Here is a 26,578-nt window from a genome sequence, read left to right as displayed (position 1 = left end):
ACAATGTGTTTGATGTGTTTGATACCATTCCATTTATTCCGTTCCAGTCATTACTATGAGCTCAACCTCCCCTATTAAGTTGCCACCAGCCACCTTTGCCGGGCAGAGAAGGCAGCCATGGTTTTATATGTATTTACTTTATGCTTGGATCCTGATAGTAGTTTAAACTATTGAAATGATAACTAAAGAGTGTGACCCAAGATAGGCCAGAAATTACCAACCAGAAGTTCTTTGCTGGGTTTGGAGGGGATTCTGTTTAAGAACTTCCGTATTTACAGCACCTGTCCAACTAGAGATATGTCGGTCCTCAGACAGACACCACAGTTCACAATGAAAATACCTGTCCTTGAGTCATGGTTGAAGTTCAAGTGTTAGGGAAGGGTTCCTGCAGGTTTCAGCCCATCGTTTTAAAATGCAGCGTGTTCAAACAGAAAGAGGAAGAGGACTCAGTTGTGCAGATCCATTTTCCATACTGTCATATCACTGTCACAGCTGAGAGATCTCAGACGCTTCAAAGGCCATTTCAAACTGACAGCAGTGGCCCTAACAAAAGCCTATCCAAAATCCTACTGGGGAAAAGGGGTGGTTTGATTTTTTCTAAATGTCATAAGCGGATAAAGGCGGACCAACTGGCTATTGTGTTGCTGCGCACTTTAAATTCTCAGTAGACATCAACAAATCTGTCGCGTGAAATGTGTGCAACAGCGAACGGTAACAACAGAGAAATGTAATGGAAAGAGATGGCCAAGTGAGTTCCTCTTACCAAATGAGTTCTGCAGTTCTGCAAATGAGAGCTGCAGTTAAGAATCCCAGACAGTTGATTGTAATGTTATAGGTTAAAGAGATAGTTCAGCAATATTAGCATTTGTTGTCTGTGGCTAATTTAACAAAAGCAAAGTGTGGATCTCAGTCACACTTTGTCCATAGACTATTTTCGAGGTAAGGAAACACATATCTAAATATCTAATTTCACTGAACTATCCCTTTAAACATGCTGTACTGTATTGGCCACAAACCTCTTTAGTTTTGTCCATGGCCTTCAAGATGGCGACGTTCAGCTTCTCCAGAGCAGAAAGCACATTCAGATATTCCCCCAGGTGTGGAGAGAAGTATTCTGGGGGTGGATATACAAAGAGCTGTCAGATACAATATTAAATACACGTAGGCCTTTGTAATTTAAAATCCTGTAAAAGACAGGATTAGAATATGGTAAAGGCCTTGAGAGGGCATTTTGACAGCACACAGTCAATAAAAACAGAGAATTCTGAGAGAAATACCTGAGAGTTTGTCTGTGTCTAGGTTGCTGAAAGGGAGGGAAATTGTCAGAGGAAGAAGAGGACAAAAACATTAATGGAATCAGGGAGGATTAAAGTGTCCAAAAATCTCATCAAACCGCTTTAACCTTTTACTGCAGTGGGCTAAATCAGGATCACACAGAGTGTTTCTTGGTAGTCTTAAAGAAATCTACTTTGAAACAAAAGTATACACCTCACACACATGGTTATGGTCTTAAAAGAAAAAAGACACCTGTACCAAATATATTAATAACCTTCCACCCATGAGGCCACTAGGTCATTTGACTGCAGGAAAGGGCTACTGAAAGCCGCTATTGTTATCTTGTGAAACGTTCCCTGGAGATACAAGGAGGTGTTGATTGGGAATCAGGACACTGTGGAGTAACACAAAGGGCCTTGGGCCATATGGGGACATGATGTGTGTGCAGAGGAGCAAAAGAAAGGAAACAAAGGATTACATAGTATGTGTTTTTTCCTTTATAATGCACATGTTGTGTTCAAAGAAAGCCTTATACCTCTACTTTTCCTGACCAACGGTATCAAATACCGACGCGGCCCGCTACCAAGGACTGTGGGCTCTCCTTCTCTGTGGCTGACGTGAGTAAGACATTTAAGTGTGTTAACCATCGCAAGTCTGCCGGCCCAGATGGCATACATAGCCGCGTCCTCAGAGCATGCGCAGACCAGCTGGCTGGTGTGTTTACAGACATATTCAATCTCTCCCTATCCCAGTCTGCTGTCCCCACATGCTTCAAGATGGCCACCATTGTCCCTGTACCCAAGAAAGCAAAGGTAACTGAACTAAATGACTATCGCCCCGTAGCACTCATTTCTGTCATCATGATGTGCTTTGAGAGACTAGTCAAGGTTCATATCACCTCTACCTTACCTGCCACCCTAGACCCAATTCAATTTGCTTACCGCCCCAATAGATCCACAGACGATGCAATCGCCATCACACTGCACACTGCCCTATCCCATATGGACAAGAGGAATACCTATGTAAGAATGTTGTTCATTGACTATATGTCACGGTTTCGGCCGAGGCTGCCTCTCTCCCTTGTTCGGGCAGGCTTCGGCGTTCGTCGTCTCCGGAATTCTAGCTGCCACCGATTGATGTTTCATGTTCGTTTGCTTTTGTCTGTTTGTTTCCACACCTGTTTCTGTTTTGTAGTAATTAGTGTCCTATAAGTTTCTCGTTGTGTTTGTCTTGTGTTGTGTGTGATTGTTACCGTCAGTCTGTGTATTGCTCGGTTGAGCGTTGTTTTCTCCACTGTTTGCTGGAGCGTTCGTTGCACTTGTGTGTGCACTTATTTTCATCCTGACGCACCTGTTTGTGCGCATTGTCTTTTCGCCTTCGTGCGTATTTTGCTGTCAGGCTTATTTTGTCCTGTTGCCTGTGTTTAGGCAGGAATACAGCTTTTTGGAATTCAGTCTGCTTCCTGCGTTTGATTCCTACACCACACCTACAACACGACCTGACAGAATCACACACCTTACAGTATGGAATCAGCAGGAGCCGAAGCAGCACATTCAAGACTGGAAACCCAGGTTCGGGAACAGCAAGAGCAGCTCCTGCAGATGGGGGCCGCCCTGCAGGAGGTGATGACCACCCTCCGAGGCTGGGGTCCGCCTCCACCGCCAGCCGCCCTGCCAGCACCATCGGCCAGCCCACCCAGTCCAGCGCCGGAACCTCGCGGAGTCCGACTATCTCTCCCGAGGTCCTACGACGGGACCGCAGCTGGGTGTCAGGGATTCCTGCTCCAGGTAGAGCTGTACCTGGCCACAGTACATCCGGCACCTTCAGGGCATGAGAGCGTGTCCGCCCTGATCTCCTGCCTGGCCGGTAAAGCGTTGGAGTGGGCCAACGCGGAGTGGAGGAAGATCGACGCCACGACTATTACATACACCGAGTTCTCCCGCCGCTTTAGGGCGGTGTTCGACCATCCCCCGGAGGGGAAAGCGGCGGGGGAGCGTCTGGTCTTCCTCAGGCAGGGGAGGAGGAGTGCCCAGGAATTCGCACTCGAATTCCGTACTCTAGCGGCAGATGCAGGGTGGAATGAGCGGGCCCTCATCGATCTATACCGATGTAGCCTCAGAGAGGACGTCCGTCGGGAGCTGGCCTGTCGGGACACCAGTCTCACTTTCGACCAGCTGGTCGACATGTCAATCAGGTTAGATAACCTATTGGCTACCCGCGGACGTCCTGAGGGGGGTCCGTCCATTCCATCCTCCAGCGCATCCGAGCCGTGTCCTATGGAGCTCGGGGGCGCTGGCGCTAGAGATAGGAGGAGTCGGCAGACTAGGGGGTCCATCCACTGCACCAACTGTGGTCGGGGAGGACACACCGCGGCTAGGTGCTGGGGATGGCCTCCTAGGGGAGATGACGACAGGTCCCGCACTGGGGATTCCTTCCAGGTGAGTAGGCGCCCCACTCACCCAGAGCTCTCTGTTGCCCATTTCTGTATGCCTGTATGTTTTCCACAGGTAGCACCTCATGCCCAGCATAAGGCGCTGGTAGATTCAGGCGCAGCTGGGAATTTTATTGATAAAAAGTTTTGTTTAGCGTTAGGGATTCCCCTCATTCCTGTTGATGTTCCTTTTCCCGTTCACGCCCTAGATAGTCGTCCGTTGGGTACGGGCTTGATCAGGGAGGTCACGGCGCCACTTAGGATGTGTGCGCAGGGGGATCATCAGGAGATGATTCAGCTGTTCCTGATTGACTCTCCTGCGTATCCGGTGGTGCTGGGCATGCCCTGGTTGAGTACCCATAACCCAGTGATTTCGTGGCAGGAGAGGGCTCTGATGGAGTGGTCTGCTCAGTGTGTGGGTAGATGTTTGGGCGTTTCCGTAGGGGCTACCTCGGTGGAGAGTCCAAACCAGGTGCCCGCATTGCACATTCCACCTGAGTATGGGGATTTGGCTATCGCGTTTAGTAAGGCGAGGGCGACGCGGTTGCCACCCCATAGGCAGGGGGATTGTGCGATAAACCTTCAGGCAGGAGCTGCGCTCCCACGGAGTCATGTGTATCCTCTGTCTCAGGAGGAGAAGAAAGCTATGGAGATTTACATAGACGAATCGCTGAGACAAGGATACATACGGCCGTCCACTTCCCCCGCGTCCTCGAGTTTCTTTTTCGTGAAGAAGAAGGATGGTGGTTTGCGTCCGTGCATCGATTACCGTGGTCTCAATCAGATTACGGTGAAGTATAGTTATCCACTCCCGCTGATTGCGACCATGACTGAGTCGTTGCATGGGGCGCGTTTCTTCACGAAATTAGATCTCAGGAGCGCGTACAACTTGGTGCGCATCAAGAAGGATGATGAATGGAAAACAGCCTTTAGTACCACCTCGGGCCATTACGAGTATCTAGTCATGCCATACGGGTTGATGAATGCTCCGTCGGTTTTCCAATCATTTGTGGATGAGATCTTCAGGGACATGCAGGGACAGGGAGTCGTTGTGTACATAGATGACATTCTCGTGTACTCACCTACCCGTGTCGAGCATGTGGCCCTGGTGCGCAGAGTGTTGCGGAGGCTGGTGGAGCACGACCTGTATGTGAAGGCAGAGAAGTGTCTGTTTTTCCAGGAGTCTATCTCCTTTTTGGGGTATCAGTTGTCAGCGTCAGGGGTGAAGATGGAGGTAGACCGAGCGTCGGCCGTGCGTAATTGGCAAACACCAACCACTGTGAAAGAGGTGCAGCAGTTTTTGGGGTTTGCGAATTACTACCGGAGGTTTATCCGGGGTTTTGGGCAAGTGGCAGCTCCCATCACGTCTCTCTTGAAGGGGGGTCCGGTGCGTCTGCAGTGGTCAGTCGAGGCGGACAGGGCGTTTGGGAGGCTGAAGGACCTGTTTACCTCGGCTCCGGTGCTGGCGCATCCGGATCCCTCTTTACCATTTCAGGTAGAGGTGGACGCGTCTGAGGCCGGTATTGGCGCCGTGCTTTCACAACGGTCAGGCGCGCCACCTAAACTCCGCCCCTGTGCCTTCTATTCCAAGAAGCTCAGCCCGGCGGAGCGAAATTATGACATAGGGGACAGGGAGCTGTTAGCTGTGGTACAGGCCCTTAAGGTGTGGAGGCACTGGCTTGAGGGGGCTCAACACCCTTTCCTCATTTTGACGGACCACCGTAACCTGGAGTACATCCGGGCAGCGAGGAGGCTGAACCCTCGGCAGGCTAGATGGAGTATGTTTTTGACCCGTTTCTCTTTTAAGATCACCTACATCCCTGGGTCACAAAACGGGAAGGCAGATGCGCTGTCTCGGCTGTATGACGGGGAGGAGAGGTTCGTGGAGCCCACTCCCATACTGCCGGAGTCGTGTCTAGTGGCACCGGTGGTGTGGGAGCTCGATTCTGAGCTCGAGCGGGCATTACGCACCGACCCTAGTCCACCACAATGCCCGGAGGGTCGGAAGTATGTTCCGCTCGAGTGTCGGGATCGATTGATCTATTGGGCTCACACGTCACCCTCCTCTGGACACCCGGGTATCGGCCGGACAGTGCACTGTCTTAGTGCCAAATATTGGTGGCCCACGTTGGCCAGGGATGTGAGGGTTTATGTTTCCTCCTGCTCGGTGTGCGCCCAGTGTAAGGCGCCTAGACATCTGCCTAGGGGTAAGTTACTGCCCCTGCCCGTTCCACAACGACCATGGTCCCACCTCTCGGTGGATTTTATAACTGACCTTCCCCTCTCTCAAGGGAATACTACCATCCTGGTCGTTGTGGACCGGTTCTCTAAGGCCTGTCGTTTGCTCCCCATGCCGGGTCTTCCTACTGCCCTGCAGACCGCCGAAGCTATATTCACCCATGTGTTCCGGCACTACGGGGTGCCCGAGGACATTGTGGCTGACCGAGGTCCCCAATTCACCTCCAGAGTCTGGAGAGCTTTTATGGAGCGGTTGGGGGTCTCGGTGAGCCTCACCTCGGGTTACCACCCGGAGAGTAATGGGCAGGTGGAACGCGTTAACCAGGATGTGGGTAGGTTTCTCAGAACGTACTGCCGGGATCGGCCGGAGGAGTGGGCGAGATATGTGCCCTGGGCCGAGATGGCACAGAACTCTCTCCGCCACTCCTCCACCCAACTAACCCCTTTTCAGTGTGTGTTGGGGTACCAGCCGGTTCTGGCACCATGGCATGAGAGCCAGATCGAGGCCCCCGCTGTGGATGAGTGGGTGCGGCGCTCGGAGGAGACGTGGGACGCTGCACACGTCCATCTGCAGCGTGCCATACGTCGACAGAAGACGAGCGCCGACCTACACCGCAGTGAGGGGCCAGTGTACGCACCTGGAGATCGAGTCTGGCTCTCTGCCAGAAACCTGCCCCTCCGCCTGCCCTGTCGGAAGCTGGGTCGGCGGTTTGTAGGGCCATTTAAAGTCCTGAGAAGGTTGAACGAGGTATGTTATAGATTACAGTTACCAGTTGAGTATAAGTGTATTAACCCCTCGTTCCATGTGTCCCTTCTCAGGCCGGTGGTAGCAGGCCCACTCCAAGAACATGAGATCTTGGAGACCCCCCCGCCCCCGTTGGACATCGAGGGGGTACCGGCGTACACCGTGAGATCCATCTTGGATTCTAGACGTCGGAGAGGGGGTCTTCAGTATCTAGTGGAGTGGGAGGGGTACGGTCCGGAGGAGCGGTGCTGGGTGCCGAGGAGAGACATCTTGGACCCGTCGCTCCTGACGGAATTCCATCGGGGGTATCCGACGCGCCCTGCGCCGCGGCCTCCGGGTCGTCCCCAAGGCCGGAGTCGGCGCGCGTCTGGAGCCGCGCGTCAAGGGGGGGGTACTGTCACGGTTTCGGCCGAGGCTGCCTCTCTCCCTTGTTCGGGCAGGCTTCGGCGTTCGTCGTCTCCGGAATTCTAGCTGCCACCGATTGATGTTTCATGTTCGTTTGCTTTTGTCTGTTTGTTTCCACACCTGTTTCTGTTTTGTAGTAATTAGTGTCCTATAAGTTTCTCGTTGTGTTTGTCTTGTGTTGTGTGTGATTGTTACCGTCAGTCTGTGTATTGCTCGGTTGAGCGTTGTTTTCTCCACTGTTTGCTGGAGCGTTCGTTGCACTTGTGTGTGCACTTATTTTCATCCTGACGCACCTGTTTGTGCGCATTGTCTTTTCGCCTTCGTGCGTATTTTGCTGTCAGGCTTATTTTGTCCTGTTGCCTGTGTTTAGGCAGGAATACAGCTTTTTGGAATTCAGTCTGCTTCCTGCGTTTGATTCCTACACCACACCTACAACACGACCTGACACTATAGCTCAGCATTCAACACCATAGTACCCACCAACTCATCATTAAGCTCGAGGCCCTGGGTCTGAACCTTGCCCTGTGCAACTGGGTCCTGGACTTCCTGACGGGCCGCCCCCAGGTGGTGAAGGTAGGAAACAACACCTCCACTTCGCTGATCCTCAACACTGGGGCCCCACAAGGGTGTGTGCTCAGCCCCCTCCTGTACTCCCTGTTCACCCATGTCTGCGTGGCCAAGCACGCCTCCAATTCAATCATCAAGTTTGCAAACGACACAACAGTAGTAGGCTTGATTACCAACAATGATGAGACCGCCTACAGGGAGGAGGTGAGGGCTCTGGGAGTGTGATGCCAGGAAAATAACCTCTCACTCAACGTCAACAAAACAAAACAAAGGAGATGATCGTGGACTTCAGGAAACAGCAGAGGGAGCACCCCCCTATCCACATCAACGAGACCGCAGTGGAGAAGGTTGAAAGCCTCAAGTTCCTCGGCGTACACATCACTGACAAACTAAAATGGTCCACCCACACAGACAGTGTGGTGAAGAAGGCACACACAGGAGGCTGAAGAAATTTGGCTTGGCACCTAAAACCCTCGCAAACTTTTACAGATGCACAATTGAGAGCATCCTGTCGGGCTGTATCACTGCCTGGTACGGCAACTGCACCGTCCGCAACTGCAGGGCTCTCCAGAGGGTGGTGCGGTCTGCCCAATGCATCACCGGGGGCAAACTACCAGCCCTCCAGGACACCTACAGCACCCGATGTCACAGGAAGGCCCAAAAGATCATCAAGGACAACAACCACCCCAGCCACTGCCTGTTCACCCCTCTATCATCCAGAAGGCGAGGTCAGTACAGGTGCATCAAAGCTGGGACCGAGAGACTGAAAAACAGCTTCTATCTCAAGGCCTGTTAAATAGCCTGCACTAGCACATTAGAGGCTGCTGCCTATGTACATAGATTAGAAATCACTGGCCACTTTAATAATGTTTACATATCTGCATTACTCATCTCATATGTATATACTGTATTCTATAATATTCTACTGTATCTTAGTCTATGCCGCTCTGACATTGCTCGTCCATATATTTATATATTCTTAATTCCATTGCTTTGCTTAGATTTGTGTTTATTGGGTATATGTTGTGAAATTGTTACATATTACTTGTTAGATATTACTGCACTGTCGGAGCTAGAAACACAAGCATTTCGCTACACCCGCAATAACATCTGCTAAACACGTATATGTGCAATTTGATTTGATTTGATTTGATGAGGACATTGTTTGACCACATTGTCTTTCTTTCTTTCCTCTGTCTTTATATTCTATTGTGTATAAATATGTTAGGGTACGGTGTACATTTTAGGACACCCTCAGCCTTAAGCTTCACAACTCACCTGGAGCCCTCATTAGACTACTAAAACTACCCACTGGGCAAAAACTGGTTGAATCAACATTGTTTCCACGTCATTTCAACAAAATAATAAAATGTGGTGACATTGAATCAACATGGAAAACTTTTAACCTAAATCCAATGACAGGTTGACATTTTTTGTTGATTTCACGTTGAATTCACATTAGTTGACAACTCAACCAAAACGTAAATCAAAACTAGACGTTGAACTGACGTCTGTGCCCAGTGGGTACAGATTCTATGCCCCCTTGCTGAAATATTGACACATCCTCTTTGAAGTGTAGACGTCCTGCCTGTGTGGCAGAGTTACAGATGGCGACTGAAGAGGATTCCCAGAGGAAAATAAGATGCACTCACTTAGTCTGCTGCCTGTCAATGGAGTAAAACAGCTCCTGCATCTGCTCCGGGGTGAGGATACCGTCGGCAAAGTACGACTGGAACTCCTCCAGGGATAGCTTGCCGTCGTCTGAGAGAGGGAAAACAGGGACACATTAACTACCTACTGAAACAGAGAAGACGATAAAGGAGTATTCACGACTCAGTTTGTTCAAGACTCAAAAAATATATTACTCCAGTGCTAGACTCTCTACACTGGCTTCCTGTTAAGGCTAGGGCTGATTTCAAGGTTTTACTGCTAACCTACAAAGCATTACATGGGCTTGCTCCTACCTATCTCTCCGATTTGGTCCTGCCGTACATACCTACACGTACGCTACGGTCACAAGACGCAGGCCTCCTTATTGTCCCTCGAATTTCTAAGCAAACAGCTGGAGACAGGGCTTTCTCCTATAGAGCTCCATTTTTATGGAATGGTCTGCCTATCCATGTGAGAGATGCAGACTCGGTCTCGACCTTTAAATCTTTACTGAAGACTCATCTCTTCAGTAGGTCCTATGATTGAGTGTAGTCTGGCCCAGGGTTGCGAAGGTGAACGAAAAGGCACTGAAGCGACAAACTGCCCTTGCTGTCTCTGCCTGGCCGGTTCCTGTCTCTCCATTGGGATTCTCTGCCTCTGACCCTATTACGGGGGCTGAGTCACTGGCTTACTGGCGCTTTCCAAAGTAGCTGCATTTGCATTTGTTTAAGCAGTTTTCTTGTGATTTCTTTAGGATACATCCATAACAATGAGCAAATTTCGCCTGGCATAGAACGTTTGCTCTCTCGCCAGGCAACTGTTCAGAACAGATAGCCAACTACACAGCAAACACAATCACTTCAAACTGAAGCTGGAATGACAGCAAACTAGCTGCATTTCGTGTTTTTCTATTGACATTTCTTTGTATACAGTTAAAGTCGGAAGTTTACATACACCTTAGCCAAATACATTTAAACTCAGTTTTTCACAATTCCTGACATTTAATCCTAGTAAAAAGTCCCTGTTTTAGGTCAGTTAGGCTCACCACTTTATTTCAAGAATGTGAAATGTCAGAATAATAGTAGAGATAATTATTTATTTCAGCTTTTATTTCTTTAATCACATTCCCAGTGGGTCAGAAGTTTACATACACTCAATTAGTATTTGGTAGCATTGCCTTTAAATTGTTTAACCTGGGTCAAACATGTCAGGTAGCCTTCCACAAGCTTCCCACAATAAGTTGGGTGAATTTTGGCCCATTCCTCCTGACAGAGCTGGTGTAACTGAGTCAGGTTTGTAGACCTCCTTGCTCGCACACGCTTTTTCAGTTCTGCCCACAAATGTTCTATAGGATTGAGGTCAGGGCTTTGTGATGGCCACTCCAATACCTTGACTATGTTGTCCTTAAGCCATTTTGCCACAAATTTGGAAGTATGCTTGGGGTCATTGTCCATTTGTGTGATGAGTGTAATAGAAGGAGTCAGGCGCAGGAGGGTAATCACCGAATGCAGTGTTTATTCCGTCGTACACAAATAGAGCTGGATAGTGACAAGCGAAACAGGCACAGGGGAAAATCTACCCTGGCAATACAAGGTAACGGTAGCTCCAACAATAACAGGCACAGGGGAAATATCTACCCCGGCAATAACAAGGTACGAGTAGCTCCACCGAGCTACGCTACTCTCACAAATAAACAAGGACAAGGGGGCCAGAGGGAACACTTATACACGGACTAATGAGGAGATAAGTGGAATGATGAATAATGGAGCGGTAATGGCTAGTAAGCCGGTGACGACGAACGCCGAAGCCTGCCTGAACAAGGAGGGGAGGCAGCCTCGGCGGATGTCGTGACAATTTGAAAGATCCATTTGCGACCAAGCTTTAACTGCCTGACTGATGTCTTGAGATGTTGCTTCAGTATATCCACATAATTTTCCTTCCTCATGATGCCATCTATTTTGTGAAGTGCACAAGTCCCTCCTGCAGCAAAGCACCCCCCACAGCATGATGCTACCACCCCCGTGCTTCACGGTTGGGATGAGGTTCTTCGGCTTGCAAGCGTTCCCCTTTTTCCTCCAAACATAACGATGGTCATTATGGCCAAACAGTTCTATTTTTGTTTCATCAGACCAGAGGACATTTCTCCAAAAAGTATGATCTTTGTCCCAATGTGCAGTTGCAAACTGTAGTCTGGCTTTTTTATGGCGGTTTTGGAGCAGTGGCTTCTTCCTTGCTGAGCGGCCTTTCAGGTTATGTCGATATAAGACTCATTTTACTGTGGATATAGATACTTTTGTACCTTTTTCCTCCAGCATCTTCACAAGGTCCTTTGCTGTTGTTCTGGGATTGATTTGCACTTTTCGCACCAAAGTACGTTAATCTCTAGGAGACAGAACGCGTCTCCTTCCTGAGCGGTATGACGGCTGCGTGGTCCCATGGTGTTTATACTTGCATACTATTGTTTGTATAGATGAACGTGGTACCTTCAGGCGTTTGGAAATTGCTCCCAAGGATGAACCAGACTTGTGGAGGTCTACAATTATTTTTCTGAGGTCTTGGCTGATTTCTTTTGATTTTCCCATGATGTCAAGCAAAGAGGCACTGAGTTTGAAGGTAGGCCTTGAAATACATCCACAGGTACACCTCCAATTGACTAAAATGATGTCAATTAGCCTATCAGAAGCTTCTAAAGCCATGACATAATTTTCTGGAATTGTCCAAGCTGTTTAAAGGCACAGTCAACTTAGTGTATGTAAACTTCGGACCCACTGGAATTGTGATACAGTGAATTATAAGTGAAATAATCTGTCTGTAAACAATTGTTGGAAAAATTACTTGTGTCATGCACAAAGTAGATGTCCTAACCGACTTGCCAAAACTATAGTTTGTTAACAAGAAATTTGTGGAGTGGTTGAAAAATGAGTTTTAATGTCTCCAACCTAAGTGTATGTAAACTTCCGACTTCAACTGTATATCAATACAAATCATGCTGATTCATGAGTTTTTTACCATAGGACAGCTGGAGTTCGAATTTCAATATTGAAACAATGTTGCAAATGTCGGAGAGACAGACAGCAAGGTTATTACAAATCTCCGCTGTTGAAAACCAAATGCTAGTCTAAAAGATCCATGGGGTGGCGCACAATTGGCCCAGCGTCGTCCAGGGTAGGGGAGGGAATGGCTGGCAGGGATGTAGCTCAGTTGGTAGAGCATGGTGTTTACAACGCCAGGGTTGTGGGTTCGATTCCCACGGGGGGGGGATAATGTATGCACTCACTAACTGTAAGTCGCTCTGGATAAGAGCGTCTGCTAACATGTAAAAGAAATGGGAGATAATGTCTAGATGCTTTTTACAGTGTAGATCTATATAGTATATAAATTGCCTGGCTGAGCTGATGAGACAGTGGATTGCGCAGTCAGATGGAACAGAGTAAATAGGCATTTCAACGTCATAGATTTAGCCGGGGGTAACTTGTGGAATAGACACCATCTGGAATGCGGTTTTAACCAATCAGCATCCTGGATTAGACCCACCCGTTGTTTAACTTCCAATTATTTCACATAACCCCATGTTCTGAGACAAAATATTCAGAAGACAAAACCACTGTTGTCAATGGCAACCCTTTCTCAAGGCAATATTTACTTCTAAGAGTTTTTCCTCTTGAAACTGAAGTATGCAGAAATCAGATTCTTTCTTTGTCTTCCTCTTTCTTCCTTTACAGTACATCACAGTGTCTTTCATCTTCTCCAATGATATGGAAGTAATAACTTTGATCAACAATTGAATTATGATTTACATTTGACAATCATTTGATTCTCTTCATCTTCTAATATTTCAACATTCTCTTATAGTCTTAAAGAGGTTGTTCACTTTTATTGCCTGTCAAAATAAAATAAATGTAAAAAAGTGAGCTATCCCTTTAAGGTAATGTATATGCAGCCATGTGACCATGTCACAAACATTTGTCTGTAAAACAAAGTTAAGTACAGTGTATTCCTATGGTAAGTCGTGCTGGTGGCTCTGCAGAGAGCCTGTGGAGGACCTGGGGGATAGGCAGGCAGAGTGTGGGGTGGTTAGAGCAGTCTAGGCTCACTGACAGGCTGACTGTGGATTAATGAGATCTATCCCAGCTCTGCTCCACAAACCCTGACTACCATTAGAGACTGAGCTCTGAGAGAGATAGAGATCCACCAGTCAACAGACATCAGACAGGTAGGCCTACAGTAAATAATAACATCTGTTAGGAAATGTGCCATCATTCTGGCCTAATGCCATGTCATGAATTTAATTAATGAGGGCAAGGCACTGTAAGTAACCATAATGTCACTCAAGTGGGCTTCATTTATGAAATCATATTGTTAATCTTAATTTCTTATACACAACTACATCTGGAAATGCTGCTTTTAGAGCATCTGAGGAAGAGAGCTCTTTTAGCCCTGGAAGAGGAAAAAGGTTTGACCTAACTCGTACTAGAATTTTAAGTCTGGTCAGATTGACCTCAAATTGAAAGAATAACGTAACTGACATATAAAGGACCAAACCAATTTCTTCAAACTTCCTTAGTATTCCAAATGCAAAGCCTGCTCTATTTCATTCATAGTACAGTAACTGCGTAGAGAGAATGCTAAATGTTCTGTTTTCAGGTCATTCTTAGGTTTACTGTCCCATCACCAAGGGTAGTGAAGAAGAAAGACAACTATTCAGTGCTTGGAAGTGGAAGTAAAAGGTGTCTGTACTCATTTTAAATATATTGTACATTACCAGTGTTCATATTTTAAAATGAATATTCTAAAAGAGGCACCAGTACTGTTATAGAAGCAGAAGAACATTAGAGGTACCCGTACTCTGTACCGGCATGGACCGGCCCAATTCAGGCACTGCCCTTATTTCAATCTGCCAGGTTTCTGCTAACTGATGAAACAAGCTGTCTGAGGAAAACTGCCATCACTCATCTGTCAAAAAGTGAATTGTGATTATTAATCATCATAATAATAATAATAATAATAATAATATATTTCATTTTTATAGCGCTTTTCATTATACTGATAATCTCAAAGAATAAAAAAAAAAAAACTAAACAAAAACAAAAGTACATGTAGTTCTTGGGCTGGAAAATTATCTTCAACAGAGGTTGGCGTGTCCAGGTCACATCCAACTCTGGTAGGCTGCACAAAGGTCTAGCCTGGCAACAGTCTCCTGAAAGTCAATCAAGAAGAACCTTCACTTTCCATCCTCAGCACTCTCCTCCGCCACGCCATTCTCAGCTCCTCTGATGCCCTGAAGCAGGCTTGAGTAGGGGGGAATCAGTGGTCACATCCAGCAGTAAGATCATCAGGCCACCCCTTGTCGTCCCCAGCTTCTCTGCCGACTTCATGGGTAGATACTCCTCAAACAACATATAGCACCCAACAGGGTGCAGCCGGTGTCCATTAGATTTTGCTAGGGCGCCAGAGGCTTAATACACATCAATTATTGGGATAGTCCACCTTGGAGGGAGAGATCCACTCAAAATTACAACAATCCTCTGTGTTGTCCAAGCCTGTGCCATCTCCAGTTTAAAAAATAAATAAAGAAGCTAGCTAGAATTGTCAATATTGTATTGTATTCAATATACAGTTGAATCAATATATAAATAATCAATCATTACTAAGCTAACCAAATAAGAAGTTGATTAAATATTTTTTTATAAAAAAACACAGAAAAACAGTAAAATATTTACACATTTACAGGAGCTCTCTGCCTAAGTGACCTCACGGCGCCATGGCAACCTATAATATTAAGGAATTAATCAAATGTCCTTCCATCAAAACATGTTGTGGCTGACAAGTCTATATTAAACCACTGCTGGTAAGAGTTCCTGGAGAGCTACCCTCCTGAAGGTTTTCGCTCCAAACCCAGTTGTAACTAACCTGATTCAGCTTATCAACCAGCTAACTACTAGAATCAGGTGCACTAGATTAGAGTTGTAGTGAAAACCTACAGGAGGGTAGCTCTCCAGGAACAAGGTTGGAGAGCCCTGGCATAAATCAAAGCAATCCCCACTACAACACTGTGTCTCTATCCAATCCTACCAGGAACACAGTTCTTTGAGGGTCTCCTAAAGTAAGGCAGACAAAAATGGATTCTAAGAGTCTGGACCAAAGTAGCACATTGAATAATTCATAAGCCCCATCACCAGCCTAGTTTCAAGGGGACACTGGATATGTGAGTATCATAGCCAGAAAGCCTAAAGCGTCTCATGTTCCAGTATACTCAGACTGTCAACTGGAATTGGTGGCATTGGCAGCTAAATTGTCCATCCTTCACCAATTGATCAGCGACCTTCACGAAAAAACTGCACCAATCATATTTACATGAGGAGGTCCTATAGGCTAGTCCTTTTCCATAGTTTCATTGTACAGTATAAATGTTGGTTCCATAAAATACTCACAACCATTTAAAATTATGCATGTATTGTTATCTAAGAAGACAGCCAAGCATGTGTAGTTCAGCTTCAACCTTTATTGGAAAATAGAAATCTGAGGGGAAATCTACAGAGTAATAACTATTTACATGCCATTATAGTTTTTTTTTTAACACAGTGAATACATTTCTGATAAACAATACCCCCACGCATCACTGATGATTTGCCTAAAGTTTTAACTTCCTCAACTTTGGTCACAAGCTATCTAGTCGCCAATGGTTAAATTGCTGAATGTCTCATTGAGTCTCCTCCTATAGAAAATTATTAATTTGAGGTAGCTTGGCCGCTGTGAGTTGTGTGAGCAACCCATACTAGATTGTCACCTCTTCCTCAGAGACCACTGATACAGGGCAGTTTCCCAACCCTGTGGAGGTAGAGGAGGGGCTGCACAATCCCAAAGATCATAGTGATGGAGTCAGAAATATAGAATGACAGAAGTCGCACAGCCTCATCGAGGACATCGTACAAAGTCATAATTACCATCTCAGGGAGGTAATTCACCATCATAGCCACCATGATAATCAAAATGATCTTAAACGCCCTCATCTTCATGCTGTTTGTCCTCTCCCTCTCTCTGTCCCCATCCCCCAGCCCAGGCTGTATCAGAGCCCTGAGAACTGAAAGGCAGCAGAATGACATCACAAACATCAGGATGAGGTCCTGAACCAAGATAGCATAGTTGAATAGGCTATAGAGTAAAGACCTTTCAAACGGAAGCATACAGAACAAAGAGGACCCAAACACAATCAGCCAGATAACAACACAACACCCCACCCTGTATCTGAGGGGTTTGTACTTCAGGAAGAAAACAGGGTGGACCACAGCCAGGTAGCGCTCCACACAGATGCAGCTTTGAAACAGTGGTCGGCCAGTGTGCAATAAACCAACTGAAAATGCCTCAATATATGGAACTGCAGTTGTTTGGATGAGCTTGCAGAGAAAGCTGAAGAGAGAAAACAGGCAGTAGAGGATCTCAGACACGGTCAGGTTGAGAGTAATGAACTGTGAGGCCATCGTTCCTCCTGCTCCGGTCAATATTAGCCACAGGACGCAGACATTGGTGGGGAGACCCAGGATGATGTTGATTGCACAGGAGGCAGTGTACATGGGTTTGACGCGTTCTAAAAGATCAGCTGCTGAAGAGCTGTTTGTCTCTGAGATGTTCATGTCTTCCCCTTCTGTACTGGTGTGTGAGCTTCGATATTCTTCAACGATAAAGAGTTGTCACTAGGATTATTTCCTGTTGCAACAGCACAGTAAATCAGACAATCAAATTAACCAGGGTTCAATTCCATTTTAACTCAGTCAATTCAGGACATGCATCAATATCAGCACAAAATGATATGTGTTATTGTCACTCAATGACTACATTTACATGCACACAATACTACGATTATTGTGAATACTCAAATTAATGTAACGTTTGATTAAAATGTTTACATGCTATGCAAGAAAAACGATCTCCTTAATAATCCTGTTTACATGGACACATCTGATAATCAGGCTACCTGATGGGACTTTAAAAAATACAGAAAATCATCAAAATAAACATTCTATCACAGTGACCAATTCCAATTTGTTGTTGCTAATGTTAGCTAGTGGCTAGGTGACTAATGCTAATGTTAGCTAGGTGGCTAACACTAACATTAGCTAGGTTGCTAATGTTAGCTAGGCTAGGGGTTAGGGGTTAAGGTTAGGCGTTAGGTTAAAGGGTTAAGGTTAGGGTTAGCTAACATGCTAAGTAGTTGTAAAGTAGCTAAAAAGTTGTAATTAGTTGCAAAGTTTCTAATTAGCTCAAATTGTCCATGATGAGATTCAAACACACAACCTTTGGGTTGCTAGACATTCCTACACCCACCCATCCATCCTGACCAGCCACCCGCCTTTTGTTTTTGCCTTAAATAACCTTCTGTCTAAGTATCTAAGTAATTTGAGTGTCCCGGATTTACATTTACTATGTTACGTCTAGTCTATGAGACCAGGTTGAATGCACAGCAGGAACTCTGATTAAGGTGTTTACATGTCCTATTATTCGAACGATTGCTAAACAAATCTAGGTGTTGTAATCGCTGTATGCTTACTTCGATTATGACCTTACGCCAATTAAGATTATCAGAATAAGGCGTTTACATGACTAATGCCATACTCAGCCTATTCTTGCCATAATCAGTTTAATATCAAATTATTAGTGTGCATGTAAACCCACTTAATGTATTCAACACATCTATTGAAATTAATCAATTCAACAAATATTATTTATCATTGTTTCTTACATAAAAAACAAAGTCAGAGCCAAAATGAACAAACCTGAATGGATGAAGTTCTCTTCTTGTCTGGAAAGTGTAGAGGCTGACAAGCTGAAGACTTAAGTACAAACAACACACCCTCACACACACACTCACTTATACCCACAACCACGCTCTCACCCACACATCTGTCACATCTGTAAATTGATGCTGCCCATCAACTCACTTGATGGACAACATACACCTGGTATGCAAATACATCCACTGGCTATGACAACACTTACTGACATTAAGTATCATTGAAGAGAATATGCCGTGCCGTGTGGAATGTGTTATGAATACTGGGCCCTGACCAGTGTTTCTGCCTGTCCAGGTCATATGAAATTAATCCCTTAATACTTTTTATATAGCACCTTATAATGTTAAAGATATCTTCCACTCAAAATACAACCTTACATGATTTGTCCACTTACCATGGCTGTAGTCGAATCCCCAATACTTTTTTGGAATACATTTTTATTTAAAAAATAAATAGTATTTGATAGTCATATTGTGTGTTGTCAGTATCACCATAGAGTCCCATTCATCCTGAAAACACCTTTAAAAAACACTGCAATACAACTCATTTCAAATATATATACATTTCTGAAAAATGTATACGTTAAAAAAACAAAGGAAAAGTGACTATCATGTTATCACTTTCAGATCTTGAGTTATTTTTCTATGTACTGAGATAGAAAGTCATGAGTGAGAGGGGTAGACATAGATATGAAGCCGCAGGCGGGGTTTGAACCCATGCCATAAGGGGCAGTGTGTGGTCTGGAGGCAGCAGCACTACACTAGACCACTAGACCAGACTCCGGCAGAGAATGTGATGTTTCGATGCATCATAAAACAATTCAAAAGTGGATTAAACAGCAATAAAGTAAAATACCTAAGTAAGCAAAAACACATATCCATAAACTGTCTTAGGGATTTGATCACAGCAAAGTACAATAAGTGAACAAATGTATGTAAGGTTGCATTTAATCTACGTTTATGTACATGTGGATTTTTCATGCAAATATGCACAAGTATTTCAAGTTAGGATTTGTCCATAGCTAAGTCTCTCTCTATGTCTTCGGACTCAATAATATGCATCTCAAATGGCAAGTCCTTACATAGTGCACTACTTTTGACCAGGGCCCATATGGCTCTGGTCAAAAGAACCGCACTATATAGGGAATAGGGTGCCATTTGGGACAGAACCTAGGAAACATGCCAGAGTTATGGCCTCCATTGGCCCTCAGTTGGCCCTCAGAAAGTCATGTCTAAGGCACTTAAGGCATTTCGTTAAAGCTCTTAATTTGATGAGCAGATCACCGTAACTGTTCACTTTATCATGGCCCAATTTATCTATCCTGAAAAAGTGGACCTCATCGTGTTAAACACATTATGATATTTTATTGGACCAAACCGAGAAAATGGCGGATCGTTGAGCTCCTTAAGAAAGTACATTATTCATTACAGTAGCATAGGGAGAAGGACTTGGTATGGCAAGTAGCCAGCTCTCATAATGTGGTAAATCTGCAGTGCTCACGGCGTATCATGGCGGCCCACTTAGTGTTGCTCAGAAGGAGACATTTTCCTCCAGGGTGCAGGACTCAGCGAGTTAGATGAAAACCATGGAGGGCTTTTTTGCTGCAAATTGAAGATAACTAGTGCAGCACACATACTCGAGTTCCGTTTTTACAGCAAAGTGGAAAAAGCAACTAATTAATGTTTTTCAGGTGAATAAAAGTTCAGGTTGTTAAGGAGCTAGGAGAAAAAATTGACAGCATCCAATATGTTAATGTTAAATTCTAGGCTCATTATTGCAATGTATTCCATACCAATGTAAGGCCCCTTATGTAAGTCACAGGTTTAGTTCACTACCCACTGTAGTGACTCGCTCCAAGATGCTGCTCTTCTGTTTTCCTACAGAGCCAAAGAGTCACTCTCTGGCAGAGATGGGTCAAATGTATAATAAGCAAAGAGTCCATATTTTCTCCTGGAAGTCAGTGTTGTACATTCTCTGCCTCTCCTATATACAACAGCCCATCACCCCGACCGGCAAAAGGGCATCTTTTAGGGCTGCATGTCTTGGATGACATGATCGACCAATGGGTTTGTTTCTGTGATTCCTCACATCCTATTTGTCTCCTTCTGTCCATATTTGAGGAGAAGATCCAAGGTCCCTCCGCTCAGGCCTTCTGCTGTAATGCATTTTGAGAAGGAGACGAGGCGAGAGGTTGCGAGGAATTGAGGAATGAGAAAGAGCCCATGTGAGATTTGCAAGTGTCCTTGGATAACCTCTGCTCAAGGGAGCATGTATTGCATCATTAACACTCTGTTATATAACAACGCTCTCCAAATAAAGCTGTCCAGTGTTCATACATGCATTAATCACCATCCTTATTACATTTCACATCCCATTACGCTCTAATGCAAGGCATGAATAAAACATGAGGAGGAAACACAAACGCCTATTTGTCACTGTAATTTCCCACAGCCAAACGTTTCAATGTGTTTTTCCCCGTGGAGTTTAGTGACGGCACTCACTTTGTGTTTGAGTCACAAATAAATCAAGTTAATGAAAAACCAATCTAAAACCAGAGAAACCATTTTGTTTAAAGGGGACGGAACATGGATGCTATAGTTTAGTCTACTATTGTTTTGTGCTGTATTTAATTTCACTCAATAGCTGTTTCAGGTCTATTTCTAGTGTTTTTCCGACCATGTTGCTTTCTTCCATGTTTGCACAAGATATGACAAAGCAAGAGCAAATTATCTGTCTGGGGTCTGGAGCAGTAGCTAATTTTCAGATAACGGGTAAAATCTCAAACAATATAGTCCAAAAAACACATAAGTAGTGTTCTGGTTGTTTTCCACTGACAATTTATACAACAGACTGGATGGCTGACTTGAGCATTGCATGGTGGATAGGCTCAGTCAAGAGGATCCACTCAATCCCTGAATCTCTAAAAGGCCTGCCCTGTCAATCCTCATGTTCCAGATATAAGACGGACCGCCCCTTTGCCATCGCTGCAAGATTTTGCTCCCAAGTTTGAGATAGATCTCAGCAAAATAGATAGATAATGCTCTGCTGCTTTTGTATCCGATGAACAAGAATTAACATTACCCGATGAACATTACCCTAGGCTTTAGATTTTAATTTGAAGTCATCACAGTCCCTCATTTTCTGTGCCAACTATAAACTAGAATTACTCCTTTAAGATTGAGAGCCGCAAACAATTAAGGATGTTTTTAATGATTGGTTATATCAAGAAGAGAGTTAGGCTACAGCTTTTTGTTCTAATTCAAGATTTTTCAGAAATCACTTATTAACCATTGCATTTTAAATCCTTGCTAATTGTATTTTATATTTTGCTGATAATAAGACAATATTACCACCAACCAACACATGAAGTACTGTAAGAGTAAACATATTGAGTCACCAGACTGGTCTCATTGACTAGATGTAACATAGTATACGTAAATCTGGAACACTCAAATTAGTATGATATGTTACGTTTGGTAGGGATACATAAGCAGGAGGTTACTTAAGGCAAAAACAAAAGGAGGGCGCTACTTTGCAACTACTTAGCATGTTAGCTAACCCTTCCCCTAACCTTAACCCTTTAACCTAACTCCTAACCCTAACCCTAACCTTTAACCCTAACCTTAACCCTGGCCTTAACCCTAACCTTAACCCCTAAACCTTAGCCTAGCTAATGTTAGCCACAATAAATAGTCATTTGTGACATATCATAAGAATTTAATTTTGTAACATATCATACGAATTGTCATTCGTAACATATCATACGAAATGGATGATGGACATCCACAAATTAATACATACACTATTGGTCAAAAGTTTTAGAACACCTACTCATTCAAGGGTTTTCTCTTTATTTGTACTATTTTCTACATTGTAGAATAATAGTGAAGACATCAAAACTATGAAATAACACATATGGAATCATGTAGTAACCAAAAAAGTGTTAAACAAATCAAAATATATGTTATATTTGAGATTCTTCAAATAGCCACTCTTTGCCTTGATGACAGCTTTGCACACTCTTGGCATTCTCTCAACCAGCTTCATGAGGTAGTCACCTGGAATTAATTTCAATTAACAGGTGTCCCTTCTTATTAGTTAATTTGTGGAATTGCTTTCCTTCTTAATGCGTTTGAGCCAATCAGTTGTGTTGTGACAAGGTAGGGGGGGGTATACAGAAGATAGCCATATTTGGTAAAAGACCAAGTCCATATTATGGCAAGAATAGCTCAAATAAGCAAAGAGAAACGACAGCATCAATACTTTAACACATGAAGGTCAGTCAATCCGGAAAATTTCAAGAACTTTTAAAGTTTCTTCAAGTGCAGTCACAAAAACCATCAAGCGCTATGATGAAACTGGCTCTCATGAGGACCGCCACAGGAATGGAAGACCCAGAGTTAACTCTGTTGAATCAGGCCTTCACGGTCTAATTGCTGCAAAGAAACCACTACTAAAGGACACCAATAAGAAGAAGAGACTTGCTTGGGCCAAGAAACACGAGCAATGGACATTAGACCAGTGGAAATGTGTCCTTTGGTCTGGAGTCCAAATTTGATATTTTTGGTTCCAACCGCCGTGTCTTTGTGAGACGCGGTGTGGGTGAACGGATGATCTCCCCATGTGTATTTCCCACCGTAAAGCATGGAGGAGGAGGTGTTATGGTGTGGGGGTGCTTTGCTGGTGACACTGTCTGTGATTTATTTAGAATTCAAGGCACACTTAACCAGCATGACTACCACAGCATTCTGCAACGATACGCCATCCCATCTGGTTTGGGCTTAGTGGGACTATCATTTGTTTTTCAACAGGACAATGACCCAACACACCTCCAGGCTGTGTAAGGGCTATTTTACCAAGAAGGAGAGTGATGGAGTGCTGCAACAGATGACCTGACCTCCACAATCCCCCGACCTCAACCAAATTGAGATGGTTTGGGATGAGTTGGACCGCAGAGTGAAGGAAAAGCAGCCAACAAGTGCTCAGTATATGTGGGAACTCCTTCAAGACAGTTGGAAAAGCATTCCAGGTGAAGCTGGTTGAGAAAATGCCAAGAGTGTGCAAAGCTGTCATCAAGGCAAAGGGTGGGTATTTGAAGAATCTCAAATATAAAAAATATTTTGATTTTTTTAACACTTTTTTGGTTACTACATGATTCCATATGTGTTATTTCATAGTTTTTATGTCTTCACTATTATTCTATAATGTAGAAAATAGTAAAAATAAAGAAAAACCATTGAATGAGTAGGTGTTCTAAAACTTTTGACCGGTAGTGTACATATGAAACGTAACATATCATACTAAATGGAGAGTCTTGGATTTACAGAATAATACGAAATGCTCTGAGACCACGTTGCAGACACATACAGTTCATGCAAGGAGGCCATTTAAAAAACCTTGAAAGCAAATCATTAGTGTGACTATCTTTTTAATATCATAAATTGTACTCACCATTTTTGTCTGCACGGCGAAATATCTGGAAATGAAAAAACAACAAACATTCAATCAAACAATCTACATAATTCATGTTTAAAGCTTCAAATAACAACATTGTGAAACATGCTGTAAAAAGTGTCACAAAAAATCTGGAAAACTTCCTTATGTGGAAAATGTTACACAAAATAAAAGGGTGAGATTCTACCTTGACAAATTAACCAGGATGTAAAAGAACTTTGAGGCACGTTAGGAAAATTAATGTATTTATGAATCAGAGTCCATGTATAATATCATAATAAATGTTTTAGCATACTGCGTTGGTGCACAAGAAAACATTAAAGATGAACTATAATATCCACAAGTATTATTTGTATCTGAGAGAGATGTCATCTCAGGAAATTATAAACAGTGACATAAATGTTTACCAGGATGTAGCTCTGGAGGAAAGTTTGTCATTTGCTAGGCAAATGATTATTGGTCATTTGAGGAACATTGGTCTTTTGCCAGGCAAAACTATAATAGAGCTGTTCCGGAAAGGTTGCATAAGCACTCAACCTGGTCTCAGAGCAAAACGTATTATATTTTACTCAAATCTGAACCTTTCCATTTAGTATGATATGCTACTTTAAGTTAGGCTACATTACATTGCCCTACCAATGTAATAGTGGTCGTAATTTACAATATAATATGAATTGTAGGACATATAGTATCCTACATCTTGATCGCACCAGTTTGCTTTGACCCATTTAGTATGATATTTTACGTTCGACAACTCTAGTATCACATACAGTGGGGAAAAAAAGTATTTAGTCAGCCACCAATTGTGCAAGTTCTCCCACTTAAAAAGATGAGAGAGGCCTGTAATTTTCATCATAGGTACACGTCAACTATGACAGACAAATTGAGGAAAAAAAATCCAGAAAATCCCATTGTAGGATTTTTAATGAATTTATTTGCAAATTATGGTGGAAAATAAGTATTTGGTCACCTACAAACAAGCAAGATTTCTGGCTCTCACAGACCTGTAACTTCTTCTTTAAGAGGCTCCTCTGTCCTCCACTCGTTACCTGTATTAATGGCACCTGTTTGAACTTGTTATCAGTATAAAAGACACCTGTCCACAACCTCAAACAGTCACACTCCAAACTCCACAATGGCCAAGACCAAAGAGCTGTCAAAGGACACCAGAAACAAAATTGTAGACTTGCACCAGGCTGGGAAGACTGAATCTGCAATAGGTAAGCAGCTTGGTTTGAAGAAATCAACTGTGGGAGCAATTATTAGGAAATGGAAGACATACAAGACCACTGATAATCTCCCTCAATCTGGGGCTCCACGCAAGATCTCACCCCGTGGGGTCAAAATGATCACAAGAACGGTGAGCAAAAATCCCAGAACCACACGGGGGGACCTAGTGAATGACCTGCAGAGAGCTGGGACCAAAGTAACAAAGCCTACCATCAGTAACACACTACGCCGCCAGGGACTCAAATCCTGCAGTGCGAGACGTGTCCCCCTGCTTAAGCCAGTACATGTCCAGGCCCGTCTGAAGTGCATTTGGATGATCCAGAAGAGGATTGGGAGAATGTCATATGGTCAGATGAAACCAAAATATAACTTTTTGGTAAAAACTCAACTCGTCATGTTTGGAGGACAAAGAATGCTGAGTTGCATCCAAAGAACACCATACCTACTGTGAAGCATGGGGGTGGAAACATCATGCTTTTGGGCTGTTTTTCTGCAAAGGGACCAGGACGACTGATCCGTGTAAAGGAAAGAATGAATGGGGCCATGTATCGTGAGATTTTGAGTGAAAACCTCCTTCCATCAGCAAGGGCCTTGAAGATGAAACGTGGCTGGGTCTTTCAGCATGACAATGATCCCAAACACACCGCCCGGGCAACGAAGGAGTGGCTTCGTAAGAAGCATTTCAAGGTCCTGGAGTGGCCTAGCCAGTCTCCAGATCTCAACCCCATAGAAAATCTTTGGAGGGAGTTGAAAGTCTGTGTTGCCCAGCGACAGCCCCAAAACATCACTGCTCTAGAGGAGATCTGCATGGAGGAATGGGCCAAAATACAAGCAACAGTGTGTGAAAACCTTGTGAAGACTTACAGAAAACGTTTGACCTGTGTCATTGCCAACAAAGGGTATATAACAAAGTATTGAGAAACTTTTGTTATTGACCAAATACTTATTTTCCACCATCATTTGCCAATAAATTCATAAAAAATCCTACAATGTGATTTTCTGGATTTTTTTTTCTCATTTTGTCTGTCATAGTTGACGTGTACCTATGATGAAAATTACAGGCCTCTCTCATCTTTTTAAGTGGGAGAACTTGCACAATTGGTGGCTGACTAAATACTTTTTTTCCCCACTGTATTACGTTCGACTGCTTTAGTATGATATGATTCGTTAGGTTAGGGGTTAAGCTTAGGGTTAGGAGTTAGGTTAATGGGTTAGCTAACATGCTAAGTATTTGTAAAGTAGTAAGTATTTGCAAAGTTGCTAAAGTTGTCCGTGATGAGATTCGAACCTGCAACCTTTAGGTTGCTAGACATTTGCGTTATATGCTTACCCATCCACCCAGACCTGTTACAGGAGGGGGTCGCAGTTTCGGAGCGACCCACTAGGTGTCATCCTCCGACAACCTTAGGCACCTCCTCAATCACTGTCGGGACTAATCATCATCCTTTTGGTGTCACCTGTGTCTATCGGTTCACCTGTGTATTTATGCCCTCACTTCCCTGTGTTCCCTTGCTCAGTTTTCTCTGCTAGTTTCTCTATGTCCAGCAGTACTACTCAGTGTCTGATCGGAGATCTATGTACAGGTACGTGAGAAGTGTTCTCCCTGTTTCGTTATTTGTTTCAGTCTTAGGTAGTATTTCGTATTTTGGTTGTCAGACGGTTTTTGGAGACTTATTTGCTCCGCCTTTCTTTTATCGTGATAAGTCCGTTATTTTGTATTTTGGCTTCGGGACCACCAGTAAAGATACTTGTTTCACCATCTCTGCCTACTGCCTACTGTATATCCTGCACTGC

The 26,578-nt window shown here is 44.2% G+C and overlaps 1 protein-coding gene across 1 annotated transcript in view; it reads right to left on the bottom strand.

Moving 5' to 3' along the window:
- The window catches only part of LOC311147781 (N-terminal EF-hand calcium-binding protein 1-like), a 56,593-nt gene that overhangs the window by 25,285 nt on the left and 4,730 nt on the right, over positions 1-26,578 (bottom strand). The window contains exons 2-5 of the mRNA XM_084184558.1: positions 23,552-23,576; positions 9,314-9,422; positions 1,278-1,303; positions 1,017-1,114 (exon numbers count right to left, since the gene is read on the bottom strand). Coding sequence (XP_084040684.1) covers positions 1,017-1,114; positions 1,278-1,303; positions 9,314-9,422; positions 23,552-23,576 — 258 coding nt within the window. The remainder of the gene's footprint in view (positions 1-1,016; positions 1,115-1,277; positions 1,304-9,313; positions 9,423-23,551; positions 23,577-26,578) is intronic.

Source organism: Coregonus lavaretus (assembly GCF_964263955.1).
Source record: "Coregonus lavaretus genome assembly, chromosome: 20".
Classification (NCBI taxonomy): domain Eukaryota; kingdom Metazoa; phylum Chordata; class Actinopteri; order Salmoniformes; family Salmonidae; genus Coregonus; species Coregonus lavaretus.
The sequence above is the reverse complement of the archived record's forward strand: the minus strand, read 5'-3'. Positions and strand labels throughout refer to the sequence as shown.